The sequence below is a fragment of the Lolium rigidum genome, chromosome 1 (genome assembly GCF_022539505.1).
Source record: "Lolium rigidum isolate FL_2022 chromosome 1, APGP_CSIRO_Lrig_0.1, whole genome shotgun sequence".
Classification (NCBI taxonomy): Eukaryota; Viridiplantae; Streptophyta; class Magnoliopsida; order Poales; family Poaceae; genus Lolium; species Lolium rigidum.
In genome coordinates, this window is record NC_061508.1 from 131,193,608 (window position 1) to 131,208,177 (window position 14,570).

The following is a 14,570-nucleotide window of genomic DNA, read 5'->3' on the forward strand; positions in this document are numbered from 1 at the left end:
AAAGTTTTGGCAAATAGACTGAAGGTTATCCTTCCTGTGATTATTTCTGAGGAGTAGTCAGCCTTTGTTCCTGGGAGACTAACCACGGATAATATTATAACCGCATATGAGTGTCTTCATTTTATGAAGTGGAACGGAGCTAAGATACATCAGCACCGTGCTCTCAAACTTCATATGCGTAAGTCCTATGACAAAGTTGCGTGTCTTATTTATAGGCGGTCATGCTGCGTATGGGTTTCAGTCGGAGGTAGGTGGACCTTATCATGAGCCTGGTGTCTTCAGTATCCTTCTCAGTGTTGTTCAATGGATCACCTTTGGAGGAGTTCCGTCCATCTAGGGGCCTTCACCAAGGAGACCCCATATCTCTTTTTTACTTACAGCAGAGGGCCTTTCTGGCCTCTTTAACCAAAGTCGTCAATCACCGCATCTCGATGGGATCAAGGTGGCGCCCACAACCCCGGCTGTGAACCATCTCCTTTTTGTGGATGATAGCCTGCTGTTTGTTAAAGCCACGGATGAGGGAGCCATGCAAGTCATGGAGTTACTGAACAAATATTGTGATGCTTCTGGTCAGCGCATTAATCTAGATAAATCATCAGTTTTCTTCAACAAAGGGTGCCCCCAAGGGCATCGGAATAGGGTGAAGAATATTCTGAATGTTCCCAACGAGAATTTAAATGAGAAGTACCTTGGGATGCCTTCAGATATTGGAAGGTCAACAAATGGGGCCTTTAAATACCTGACGGACCGTATTTGGAAAATTGTACATGGATGGCTCAAGAAGACAATTGCCTCCGGTGGTAAGGAGTTGTTGATAAAGTCAGTCGCCCAAGCAATCCCCATCTTCTCCATCTCATGTTTTAAACTACCAAGAGGTCTCTGTTTTTCCATTAATTCTATGCTAAGGTAATTCTGGTGGGGTAGAAAAGATGGCAACAGAAAACCAAGTTGGGTCTCTTAGGAGACGATGTGCTCTCCGAAATTCCTCGGTGGTATGGGCTTCCGCGACATCGAGCTGTTTAATCTAGCCATGCTTGCGCGCCAAGCTTGGATAATCTTGCAAAACCCTGAGGCGCTCAGCTCTAGAGTGCTCAAGGCTGTCTACTACCCGAATGGGGAGCTCCTTGACGCCCAGCTCGGCTCTTCCCCCTCCCATGTGTGGAGAGCCTTGGTGGAGGGGCGTGATGTGATGAAACAAGGATTGATCAGACGGATTGTAACCGGCTAGGAAACACATATGTGGAATCAAAATTGATTGCCTAGAGATTTTATGTTCCGTCCCTTGGCATGTCTAAAAAGTAATCCACCCATTATGGTGTCCTCACTCATTGATGCATCGAGTGTCACATGGAAGGCAGCAGTGATTGATGAGTAGTTCCTACCCATGGATGTTGAGATGATTAGATCCATACCCCTTAGCACCTAGAGGCTAAGCGACTTCTGGGCATGGCATTATGAGAAGAATGGACTTCTTACTGTGCGATCGGTATATCGCATGCTGGTTCTTACCAAGCGAAGACGCGAGGACTGGCTGTTTGGGCGACCAGGGAATTCAGATGTAGCCACAGATGGCAAAAATTGCCAACGCTTGTGGAAAACCCAAGTACCGTCAAAGTTGCGGGTTTTTCTGTGGAGGCTAGCACAGAAGTCACTCCTGACTGGAGATGTCCGCTGCCACAGAAACATGTCACCGATGAGCACTTGCTCAATATGCGGTGAGGAGGACTCGTGGAGGCACTCTCTGCTGAGCTGCGCTGCTGCGAGGTCAGTCTGGGCCTTAGCTGATGAAGAGGTCACGGAGCACGTCAGCATGCACGAGGAACCTTCAGCGAAGCACTGGTTATTTTTCATGATGAAGACTCTATCTCGAGATGACTTCGCTAGAGTTGCAGTTACTCTATGGTCCATCTGGTATGCTCGTCGCAAGATGATCCATGAGGGGGAGTATCAGAGTCCTCTGTCGACTCAACTTTTTATGCAGCGTTATCTCCAGGATCTTTCAGTCTTGGTGAAACGACCATCGACGACCGCTATGGCTCATGAACCTCAGCACAAACAATATATTCCACCGGTGGAGGGCTGTGCTAAGCTCAACGTCGACGAAGCCTTAGCAAACGACTTTTTCTTGGGGGCCTCTAGCCTGACCATAGAAGGCATCATGAACCCGACAGTGCTGGAATCATTGGCGTGTCCAGGGAAGCACTTGCTCTGGCCCAGGATTTGCACATGCAGAGGATCACGGTGGCGACGAATTGTTTAGCGGTGGTGCAAGACATGTCTCGGCCCTTCGCTGGAATCTACAGTTACGTTCGGTTTTACATGAAATAAAAGAAAACATGACACTTTGAGAAAGGTTACCTTTAGGCATGAGAATCGAGCTTCGAACAATGAAGCTCATAGGCTAGCGCGCTCTGCTTCGGCAATCAATACCAGAGTCTCAGGTCGAATGGTCGGAGTCTCCAGATAGACATCGTAGTCTCGGGGCCCTAGACTAGAGTCTCTGGTCTGAAACCCTAGTTTACACGGGATCCTTCGATTAGATGGTGAAATTTGCACAAAAACAGGCTTACTAAGTTGCTAGACATGGAAGAGTGCCAACATTGTTAATTTCCACCATAAAAACTTCAGGAAAGTTCACTTCTACACAGATCTAGCAACAAATAGATGGGAAGAAGAGGAGGTTACCAGAGGAATCCACGAAGGGTGCTCAACCGAGGGAGAAGGGATCCCAGGGGTGAGGGAGAGAGGATGGCCGGTGGCACGACGGATCTGGGCGGCCGCGGCGGTGTCCTAGAGATGGGAGGCTGCAGGGTGGAGAGGGTTCGGGTCGGGGGAGAAGTGAAAGGGAAACTTCTTCCCCGACCGTTATCCACGAATTTTGAAACTGCTGAGACCAGAGTCTACGGACTTGAGATGGAGTCTCCAGCCCTTACGTGGCCAGAACACTAGATTTTGGTGTAAGATGAGATCTTTGACTAGATGTGATGTTTGTAGATGAGGTTTTTTCATGGGTTGAGAATGAACACTGGAGTGTGGTACTAACGACCCCAAACTGGAAGACAAAGTACAAAGAAGGCCAAACTGGAGCCAATTCCCACAAAGGACAAAATGTGCCAAATAAAATCCAATAAGTCCCAAATAAGAGCAACTCTTCACAAAGAAGAGGTCGGTGGCCTAGGCCACCATATATGAGTGCTTGGCATGGCATCGCGAAGATGTATCTTGGGTTCATAACCAATACTCGTCATTGAAGCTCACATATCACAAAATGATATAAAGAGAATGATTTTCTTGCTATGGGCATAATGGGGGGAGGGATAGCCCAATCAATTAGGACCGCACCCCCCCTATATACATGCCTACACCAAATAGAAGTTGACAATAGGTGTGTATGCAAGATTTTCTAGTCAAGTCCTTGAATCCACGATATTTAGCTCATTCCTCAAGTAACAAAATCTTTCTTCAGCAAGAGGCTTCGTGAATATATCCGCAAGTTGGTCTTGGGTACCAACAAACAACAACTCAATATCGCCACGTGAGACATGGTCTCGAATGAAGTGGTTGCGAATCAAATATGCTTGTTCTTGAGTGTTGCACCGGTTTGTAGGCAATCTTGATGGCACTTTGATTGTCACATAAAAGAGGCACTTTGTCACAAGTGACACCGTAATCCTTTAAAGTTTGCCTCATCCATAAGAGTTGTGAGCTCCCATTAGCGGCCGCCACGTACTCGGGAGAGAGCTATGCAATTTTGCTTTTTAGAAGCCCAACACACCAAGGACCTACCAAGAAATTGGCATACCCCGGAGGTTGATTTCCTATCATCCTTATCTCCTACCCAATCCGAGTCCATATAGCCACAAAGTGAGAACTCATAGACCTTTGGGTACCAGACTCCAAATCTTGGGGTAAGAACTAAATATCGAAAGATTCTTTTGACCGCGACCAAGTGGCTTTCTTTAGGAGCAGCTTGGTACCTTGCACATACACCTAAACTCAACACAATATCTAGTCTAGATGCACAAAGTTAAAGGAAGGAGCCTATCATGGAGCGGTATACCTTCGGATCCATGTCCTTACCACTGGGATCAAGTGCAAGACGAAAATTGGTAGCCATTGGGGTCTTTGTACTATTCAAGTCCTTCATATTGAATCTCTTGAGCATGTCTTGAATATACTTGGCTTGGCGAATGAAGGTTCCTTGTCTCAATTTCTTGATCTCAAAACCAAGAAAGAACTTCATTTCACCCAAGATAGACATATCAAACTTGTCGGTCATAAGCTTTGAAAATTCTTCATTGAAAGCTTTATTTGTAGATCCAAAGATAATATCATCAACATATATTTGGAAAATGAAAAGCTCCACATCAACCCTCTTAGTAAAAAGAGTGGCATCGATTTGTCCAAGTTCGAAGCCATGGTGTAGCAACAACTCTTTAAGGTGCTCATACCACGCACGCGGGGCTTGTTTAAGGCCATATACTTCCTTATCGAGTTGATAGACATGGTTGTGGAACTTGAGATCCTCGAACCTGGGGGATTGATTAACAAACACCAATTCTTTTAGAGGTCCATTAAGAAATGCAATTTTAACATCCATTTATTGCAATTAAAATTTAGGATGAGTGGCATATGCAAGAAGGATACAGATGGACTCAAGGTGAGCCAAGGGAGCATAGGTTTCACCAAAGTCAATACCTTCAACTTGAGAGAAACCTTGAGCTACCAATCTTGCCTTATTCCGACCGACGATGCCATTTTCATCTTGCTTGTTCTTGAATATCCACTTTGTGTCAATAACATTGTGACACTGTTTGGGCCTCTCTACTAATCTCCACACTTTGTTGCACTTGAAGTTATTGAGTTCTTCATGCATTGCTTCCAACCAATCCGGATCTTCAAGGGCATCAAAGACTTTTTGAGGTTCCACCATGGAAATGTATGCTTGATGATCACTAAAGTTGGCTTAGTTGTTTCCGGGTGGTCATTTGTTTCCTTAAGTCACCAACAACTTTATCTAGAGTGTGTCCTCCACGTTCCAAAGTTCTTCCAACTCTTGCTTTGCGACGGGCTGCGATATCCTCAAGGGAGCGCAATTTGGTGCGCCCACCCTCCAATTTTTTGCCACGCCCGCCAATGATTCGGGTTGCTAGGTATGTGAAAAATAGCTTCCCAGATTTTGTTCCAAGTGTTGATCCAAGTGATGGAGAAGTTGAAGGTTGAAGGTTGTTTGTGTGTAGTATTTGACTTGCTCTTTTGATGACAGCCAAGCATTAGGCTACGAGTTGTATGGACTTATGGCTACATGGACTTGTGACTTTTGATGACAACCAAACATTAAACTATGTGTTGTATGAACTTGTTGAACTATGGCATGTAGTAGTTGCAGCTAGGCTAAGTAATGTTTATATATTGTCGAATTGTGATATTAGACTTTGAAATTTCAGAAAACATGTCTTATTTTGAAATTAATGTTTTTTTCCTTATATTGTTGTAGTGGTAATCTCACCATACAAGCATAAGAAGTCACCATTAGAGCATCTACAGCCGCGTCCCCCAAAGCGACCCCAAAGGTATTTGGGGCGCGCCGGACAATTTTTCGTTCCCAGCCGCATGCCCCAAAGCCTCCTTCCGTCCGACGCGGCCCAATACGGTGTTCGGCGCCCCGAGTCCGTCCCCGGTCCACAGGGGACGCTTGGGGCGCGTCGGACACAACGAAAAGCGAGGCGAGGAGACGTGGGCCTGACGCGTCAGGGGCACATTCAAGTTTAACCTAACCGTAACCTGCCTCACGACGGAAGTTATTGGCGCGCAGCGATGAAGCAGTTTCCGCAGAGGCGCAGCGATGAAGCAGTTTGCACGCTCTCCGTGCTGGCGTTAATGAGTGCCACCGCTCACCTTCCCTCCGGCCTATAAAAAGGGTGCTCTCGCATCGTCCCTCACACACAAACCCTAGCGCCTCGCTCCCCAATCCTAGCCGCCACCATCTCAAAAACCGAGGGCCATGGCTGGTAGAGGAAGAGGCAGAGGCCGAGGTCGTGGTCGTGGCCTCAGCCGTGCTAGAGCACCAAGAGCTGCATGGTCGCCGTCGCCTGCGACATCGTCGTCTTCATCATCGTATCTGCAGCAAGAGCACCAAGTGATGTTCGAGTTCGTCGTCGTCCTCAACGGCGACCCACTCGGCATCCAGAGGCTGCCGGACAAGTTTGTCGAGTTCGTCGCCGGCAACAACCGGCCGCGCTGCATCTGCGGGCGCTGTTGCCGTTGGCCGGTGGACATGCTCTTCGACAGGCGCGACAAGATGTACCTCCACACCCGCTGGGAGACGTTCGCACGCTACCACGACCTCCAAGCCGACTGCGTGCTCACATTCTCGTACCTAGGCGACGCGGATATGAGCGTGAAGGTGTTCGATGACATGTCCTGCCGCCGACACTACTACGGCGACGACGAAGAGGAGGACGATTGAACGCGCCAAGTGTTCTTTCTTCACAATGAAAATAGTCACGGAGCTTTCTGTATGTTCTCCTTGCTAAGGACCAACATGACTATCATTACCAGCTGGATTTTCCAGTTTATGTGACTGAGAGTGTTCTTTGTTGGCAGCGAACATACGAAATCTACGATGCCAACACTAGTTAGGTTTCCTTAATTTGTAATGTTTTAACTATGTATTAGTTTGTGGAAACCATGTTCCAAACTATGTCTTAGTTTGTGGAAAACCATGTTCCCAATTATGTATTAGTTTGTGTAATGTTTCTCCTCTTTATTGAAATGAAAATAAAAAATACAAAAATAGTATTTTAATGTGAAAACAAGTTTGGGGGCAGCGTTTAGGGGGCGCGGCTGGGGAGCGACGTCCCCCAAACGCAACACGGAGAAAATGCGTCCCCCAAACGCTTGATTCGGTGCCGTTTGAGGATCGCTTTTGGGGACGCGGCTGGAGATGCTCTTACACCATATCCACTCCCCATCCCTCAGCCCCAACCATATTTTAGCATCCCAACCAAACAAAAAGATGGCGGATCCCTCACACTCAACCAAACAGAAAAATGGCTATCCCTAACCAGGTGGTTGGGGCCGTCCACGGACAAACAACCCAGTCGTGACATCCATCAAATTGACTGATTTGGGTGGACACAGGGCGAGTGTTTTGGTGGTGGCTAGTGACAAAATTTTCTCTTTTATTTACTACCACGGAAGCAGCCAACATCAGATCTATATTAGGGCTGATCCAGAGCTTTACAACGTAGCAACAATATAGGAGTAGTATGACAAAGAGTAATTAGAGAACATTCGTTGGTGCACACCACGTGTGCAAGCAGTCCCCCACGAAATGCTACCTTGTCTAGAACTGCTGTCAAATTCTCACGCATCGCAAGTCGTGGACAGTTGATATCAGATTTCAAATATCAATCGATGCCCCTCTACATCAAATAGTACAATACTTACTCTCTCTTGACCGGACACACATGACACATGCATGCCCTGACGCTTTCTGCATATCTTTCAGTGCTGTGAGAGGGAGGGGTACAGAGCAAGACAGACGCAGAGAGAGGGAAAGTGATGAGTGGGGGCAGCAGTGGCGCTGAAAACAATGTGTCCGCATCTGTTTCAATGCCCACTATTGTCATGTACAGGGACGTTTCGTCAGTTATGTTGGCAGAGATCGAGAAGGAGATGGAGAGAGAACGGTCGTGTGTATGCGCGAGGGCGTGCTTGTTTTGGACTACAACTGTGGTGCCACTGTTCAGCAACGACAGCTATGACTGATGCTGATGAGCTTGGGTTAAGATTTTATCTCTTATGGCATTTTCCGTTTCCCTTCTCAGTGTTTGTCCCCTCAGAGTACACAACATCCAAATAACACAAATGCACCGTAGTACTACATTTGTCCAAAAACGAATGTCTTATTTTTTGATATATTTTATTATAGATACATATGTATCTAAAAAAAGTTGAGACACTTATTTTTAGACGGATGGGGTATCAATTACCACTCATGTGTATGGAGCATATAGAGGAGTAAATTGGACCAAAATACACATTAAGGGATGAAGTAACAAAAGAAAACTATAACCTTTAACATTTAATAACGCATAACCCAGACTTTAGGGATAATAACCCAGACAATGGGTAGCTACTTGGTTAAAACCTGCTGAGTATGTGTGTAGCAGTTTAGACTTTTCTGAAACAATGTAATTAATAGAGTTAGCATTTTCATTATTAATTAAATATAAGGGAACAACCATAGAGGAAAACCAGGTAAAAACCATGATTACTAGCAACCCAAATGCCGGCCATCGAGTCACAATGTGGTCGCCAAAAGGGCACACCCAACCAACCTAACTACAAAAGCAAGACACACACACACGCGCGCGCGCGCACTCACACACACACACCATTGAGAAGAGAACAACCGTCGAGGTTGTCCATAAGCATCATCATCACCCATCACCTCCGACTCCGACTTTGCTGTAGACAACCACAACGGTGCAATCCTCACAAGAGATGCAAGCGCCCCACATCGGATCATGCCAATCGGCTGACCGCATAGCCAACCATAGAAAACTCCAACTTCACGTATGGTATTAATTCATGGGAGAAATAAGTTGAGCTTGCGCCTACCAAGACTACCACAAGCAGCCACATCATCGTCACCGTCGAGGCTCCACCACGGCAGCTCCCAGTCGTCCACAATCGAACACAAGGCCCAATAGAGGCATGCAACTTCAAGTACCAAAACCCACTCTATGTACTCATAACATATTTATGCGCATATATATTTTTGAAAGATTGATGCACTAGCACACTCTTTCAAAAGTCCGAACTAATGGGAAGAAGCTACCAATATTATTATATTCAACACCCCCTCAAGCCTAGGCTATTTTAGTCCTTAGCGTGGGTTCAGTGCATCCCGCATAATCATTTTTTTATTTTTAATACTACATGAGCAGGGTCTTGAAGTCCAGACCTCTTAGATGTAATACCATGAAAGATTGATATACTAGCCAACTCTTCCAAAATTCCAAATCGATGGAAAGAAATTAGGCAAAATATTTATATTCAATAACTGCAACCCAATTTGTATATGAAAAATCAAAATGCATAGAAGCAATTGTAAAAAAAAGTTTGTAAATTAACTACTCTGAGTATTTGGTAAACTTCTAGGTCATATGTTCCATTCATTTAGGATTTTAATTGTGTACTCACCTCAATCAAATTTGAACCAAGAACCTAAACTCCAAGAAAATTTGATAAACAATTATTAATAAACAAAAGAAACTAACCCAAGTATTTTGAAAAAAAAGTGTCATCCAAGCAAGAATTTAGGAGTAAATGCCTCAGCATAGCATATATTTATCAAATTTGAATGAATGTGAATGACAATACTTAATCAGATGTGAATTTGATCTAAAAAAAATGTGATGTTTCTGTAGTGTATGAGATGTCATTGTCCTACTAGTACTTAATCAGATGTCATTGTGGAGTAAATCTTAAGGTGTTAGCGAAAATGCAGCCAAGATCGCCCTTTCTTGATGTATACATGCAATGATGCAGACATGTACGGCCGCTGAAATGCTGAAGCAGAAGGTAACTAGGAGAAAATCCAATCGCATGCAAACAAGTGAAAGATTCCATGCACGTCGCAATTAGCATGGACCCCTTTTGCCTTTTCTGCCCTGTTGCCATGAGAGACCAATAACACCCCCACTAGGCCTTAAGAGTCTGTACCTAGAGGGCATTATGGCAATCATCTCAGCAAATTACACCATCACGCAGCACATCGATCTCCTATCCCGTTGGTGAAACAAAAGAAAGGGGAGCGAGCTGAATGTTGAAGGAAACCTAAAAATATGCTGAAGGTTAATAAACATCGGTGCGACGAGTCAGCTAGGCAGCTAGAGATCGATGGACCTAGTTGATGTCCATCTCCATCATGGCACGGTGGCTTCTTGGCAGGTCCTCGGCAAGGAGGAGGAGCTGCTGGTGGCCGTCGTTGTCGACCTCGGTATCGCCGCCCTCGGTCAGTACGGACGACACGTAGCTGGCTACCTCGCAGTTCATGGCGGCCGCCCTCGCCCGGAAGTTGTGGCGGCAGCCGTAGCAGGTGATCTCCATCAGCGTTGCGTCGATCTGGCGCACGGCGTGGTCGCGGAGCGCGTGGGCGCGGCTGAGCTCCAGCTGCGCCTGCTGCCGCACGCGTCGAGCGCCCGCCAGCTCCTGCTCGGCCAGCTCCACCTGCCGCCTGGCCTGCGCCCGCGTGTCCTCCGCCGAGGCCATCTCTGCAGTCGCCAGCCTTAGCTGCTCCCGGGATTCCTCCTTCAGCGTCGCAGCCGCCGCCGGCGCCGATTCCACGCTGCTGTCGTCAGGCGCGCCGCCGCAGCCGATGGAAAGCTGCAGCCGCACCGCGTCGGCGCCCAGCTGCCGGGGAGCGTGAAGAACGGCAGGGGAACGCGGCGACAGACGATACGTAACAGCTGTACCAGGAGGAGCCACTCCGCCCCCGCGCGGCGGCATGAGCTGCAGCTCCAGGTTTTGGGTCCCGGCGCTGCGGCGGTCGGACGGCATCGGAGATGACGATGACAGCGTCTGGTCGAACATTCGTTGGAATGCTGCGACGTTGGCTGCCGTGGGGCTCGCTGTCGCTGGGCCGCAAGGCCAGGCCACCGGGCTCCCCACGAGCTCGCCCCCGCTGGACGGGCTGGCGCTGGACGCCGTCCGCGACAGGGACGCCGCATGTAGCTGATGGTGATGAGAGTTGGAAGCAGCTGCCGCGCCTACCATCCTGCCGCCTCCATGGCCCGGCGACGATGAGGTCGTGTCGCCCCGGGGCCGGCTGGCGTCGCACATGTCCTGGTGCTCGATAAAGCTCTCCACCCTGCACACGGGACGCATCATGTCAAGTTACAGCCACTGAGCCACTTGGTGTGACAAGGATGCGTACTGCATGGAGAGAAGCCAAGCCGGCGATCAGGAGCTAGTTAGGTCGTGGTCGAGGACGGAGACATTAAATGGAGCTTGCGTTGCAAAGGCAGGCAAAGGTAGAAGAACCAAACTGAGGAGTACCTAGCTATAGCTAGCCCGGGGCGCGGCCGGCAGCAGAAAGAGATGCACAAGCAACCAATTACGTACGTAGGAGTACGTACGTACGCATACACTCATGCACTAGCTGCCCTCGGGAATTGTGCCTGTCTGCCTGTCCTTTCCCATCTCCCCTATTGATGACACAACATACTGTGAGGCCCAAGGCCTACGCAGACAAAGTGGCCCAACCCGACCCAAAAAAAAAAATCATGACGCCTTTCTGCGCACATTTTGCCAAATCTATACCTACTAATAAAGGAAGTAAGGTTTCTCTCCAAAATTTTCGTCCGTTTTACTACTACCCTCATTTTTCTGTCCAAATTACTTGTGTTGCCACCGCCTAAACAAATATGAAACGTTTTTCCCGATGTTGTTTCTCTACGTGAGTTCACATCCACAAAGTTTCTCTGGTCGCTCGGGCCGTACTGGGCCGTGTAGAACACAGCTGCGCTGCTGGGCCAACTGTCACACACGTTTACAAATTGTCTCATGGGCAGCACAAAACCAGGCAAGTGCCGTTCAATAATCCCACATCGTTCCCTCAAACTGATTCACGCCGACTTATAATCTTATATAGTCTGCTTCTTAGAATCAACGAGCCGTCCCTAATAACAAAGCAGCAGCCACGTTGCTCGGTAAACGTAAACGATCAGGATGCCACGCTGCATATGTCGCGCACAAATGAAAGGAGGATTTACATGCAGAGCCAGTGGGAGAGAGATCCACGCTGCATGTGGTGTGCGCAAAATGAAAGCAAAATGAAAGGAAGATTTACATATGACGAATGGAACCAGGAAAACCCACGCTGGGTTCTATCACGCCGCAAGATCTAAGACGAGAAAATGTGAAACCCGGCGATCGTGATTGCCGGCGCAGTACTTGGCGAAGTCCACACACAAAAAAATTAACAATAGGACTGCACCCACTATATGATTTTTTTCTTATTCTGGTATCTGCTCAAGTAAATTTTTTTTTTGGAACAGATTCAAATAGAAAAAACAACATTTTCTCCCATTATACCCATTTACTAGGGTGCTCGGTAAACTCGATTACCAACCAAATTTATTGGGTGATCAGGAAACTCGGTTAACTACCATGTATTAACCAAAATCACAACTTCCTATAGTACGAGGCCTCAATGGAGGCAAAGATATTTGCAGAGTGGAATAACGCGGCGATCGCGACATAAGCCTCTGCTAGCGCTACCGCGCATATGGGTGACTTTCCTAAAGAGACAGACAAAGGAGGCGTTAGACGGCACACCAGATAGCGCAACGCTGGTGGACATGCTGAAACTAACGGGTTTTTACGGCATATTGCGGCTTACACACTATAACTCTACAACACTCCGGTGCAACGCACGGGTATTTTTCCTAGTCTTGCAAAAGAAAGCTAAAGATTCCGGTCGTAGGATACTGCTACTCCTAGGAAATACAACATCGAAATACCAAGTTAAATTGTATTGTTGAAGTACTCGTAGGAGATTGCGGCGATTGGCATGTTGTTCAAGTGTAGTTACCGGGAGAAGACGCGGCCGCAGTCGCAGGTGTGGCCGCGGGTGCCGCAGGTCTTGAGGTGCGCCTTGTAGTCGGAGTGGACGGCGTAGGCCTTGGAGCAGCGGGAGCAGGCCCACTGGCGGTGGCCGCTGTGCTTCCGCCGGAAGTGCTTCTTGATGCCGACGAGGTCGCCCAGGGCGTGCGCGGGGTCGTGGTGGAGGCACGTCGGCTCGGGGCACACGAACACCCGCTTCCGCGCCGCCTCGCCGGCCTCCCGCTTCAGCAGCTTCCAAGGCACCTTGTGCCGCCGCCGGTGCATCTGCAGGTTCTGGTCCCGCTGGAACCCTTGGTTGCAGATCTCGCACACGTACCGGTCAGACTCCAGCAGCGTCCGGGGCGACAGCGACACCACCTCCGCGTCTGGGTCTGCAATGCGTGACGGCCGGCGTGAGGTCCTCCGCCGTGAGTGAGTGGTGACAATGTCATCGGATGTGAGATCAACCTCTACACTTACCAGGAGTGCCGGCTGGCCGTCGCTTCCTTTTCGCAGAGGCGTTGCTGTTGGCGATCTGCATCGGCCGGAAAGGATCGGGTGGCCCAGCGGCCCCCTCTGGAGGCTGCACGGCCGTGAGGTCGCAAGAACTACTCAACATGGTGGCAACCTAATCAAACAGAAGATTAAGCCTCGATCTCTAGTGAGTTTGCTTGCTCGTGATCGATCACCACTCTAAGCCATGGGAATGGATCACCGGAAGCGACATGTCTCTATATAAGCTAGGGGGAAGGAGTTTCAGTCTAGCTAGCTAGCAGGAGGTGGCCGGAGACGAGAAGAATAAACATAAACAAAAAGGGCCGAGGAGATGTGGATACAGCTTGGAATCGAGAGGGGAAGGAAAAGGTCTATGCCTCTATGGAGCAGCGTTGTTTTTTTGGCTTTGCTGCTGCGCAGACAACACCAAAGGGAGAGGGGGAGGCAGCTTTCCACCAGCTTTAGGTTTTAGCAGCTTTCTTTAGGATTGTATCATGTAGACGGGGCGTGGGGAGGGAGGAGGGAAGGGGATGGAGTTGGTAGGTGTTTTATTGGGTGGGTCGTGGGTTGAATAAACCAGCTAGCTCTTCGCCTGGTTCAAGTAAGTTAATATACAAAAAAGAAATGATTTCTAGGATGGCAGGACACCCGGGTGAAAATAAACTACTCCCTTCGTTTCTGAAATAGAAGATGTTTTAGATATCTCAATGTGAACTACATACGAACTAAAATGAGTGAATAGACGTACGTACTGAAATGCCTCAACATACATATACAATTTTGGAGAGTCATTCAGAGGATCTTCTGCCTCTGTGTTGTGTCCCATCTTGGTTTCAACCCAAGTGGTCTCGTCCCCAGTGTTTTCACCCACGACTACGCTTTGAGGTTATACCAGAGCTATGGTGAAGACGAGGAACTCCATTGCAATTCTTCTATTATTTTTGGGTCTTTTCTAGAATTGTTGAGGACCAGTTTGTTATTTCATTTTCAATTGACACTCTCTTTGTGAAATGTCTCGACGCTTAATACAGCTTCTCATGACTTCAGGTTTGTTCCCCGTTCAAAAAAATTGATGAGTTATGAAGTACTTTCTTCTTGTACATATATCCAATTTCACTCCAACTCAGCAATGCAAAACAAAGAAACACAACACACAAGAAGAGCACAAAAATTCATATTCATTAAATCCCCATGAGAACATGGAAGCATATAAAGGTTATAAAAGAAGGTTTTGCTAATTCTCAGTTGAATTTTAGTCGGTGGATTTGTTGTGAACTTGTGATTCGTACCAACCATGAGCTGCAACATGAGCTATTACTAAGATTATCCTAGTTGCAAATGAGGTTGCAACCGAGAAAATATCATAAACTATTGGATTACTTCGTGATCCATGCTAGTCATGAGTTGCAACATGGGCTGCTGAGAAAACGCCCTTGACCGTATTATTGCTTCTTGAT

General features: G+C 47.7%; 1 protein-coding gene across 1 annotated transcript; it reads right to left on the reverse strand.

Annotated features, from left to right (window-relative positions):
* Positions 1-9,918: 9,918 nt before the first annotated feature.
* On the reverse strand, positions 9,919-13,168 carry LOC124651745 (protein indeterminate-domain 16-like). Its single transcript, XM_047190785.1, has 3 exons — positions 13,099-13,168; positions 12,608-13,010; positions 9,919-10,882 (listed from the first exon to the last, which is right to left on the reverse strand). Exons 1-3 carry the CDS (start codon positions 13,157-13,159, stop codon positions 9,919-9,921), a joined length of 1,428 nt encoding a protein of 475 aa, XP_047046741.1. The 5' UTR covers positions 13,160-13,168.
* Positions 13,169-14,570: the final 1,402 nt, after the last annotated feature.

Bases quoted from the DNA above. Each gene is read 5' to 3' on its own strand.
- LOC124651745 (XM_047190785.1), bottom strand. From the start codon at position 13,159: ATGCAGATCGCCAACAGCAACGCCTCTGCGAAAAGGAAGCGACGGCCA. The intron at 13,011-13,098 runs GTAAGTGTAGAG...CACGCATTGCAG, and splicing joins ACGGCCAGCCGGCACTCCTG to ACCCAGACGCGGAGGTGGTG. The intron at 10,883-12,607 runs GTAACTACACTT...TCCCGTGTGCAG, and splicing joins TGCGGCCGCGTCTTCTCCCG to GGTGGAGAGCTTTATCGAGC.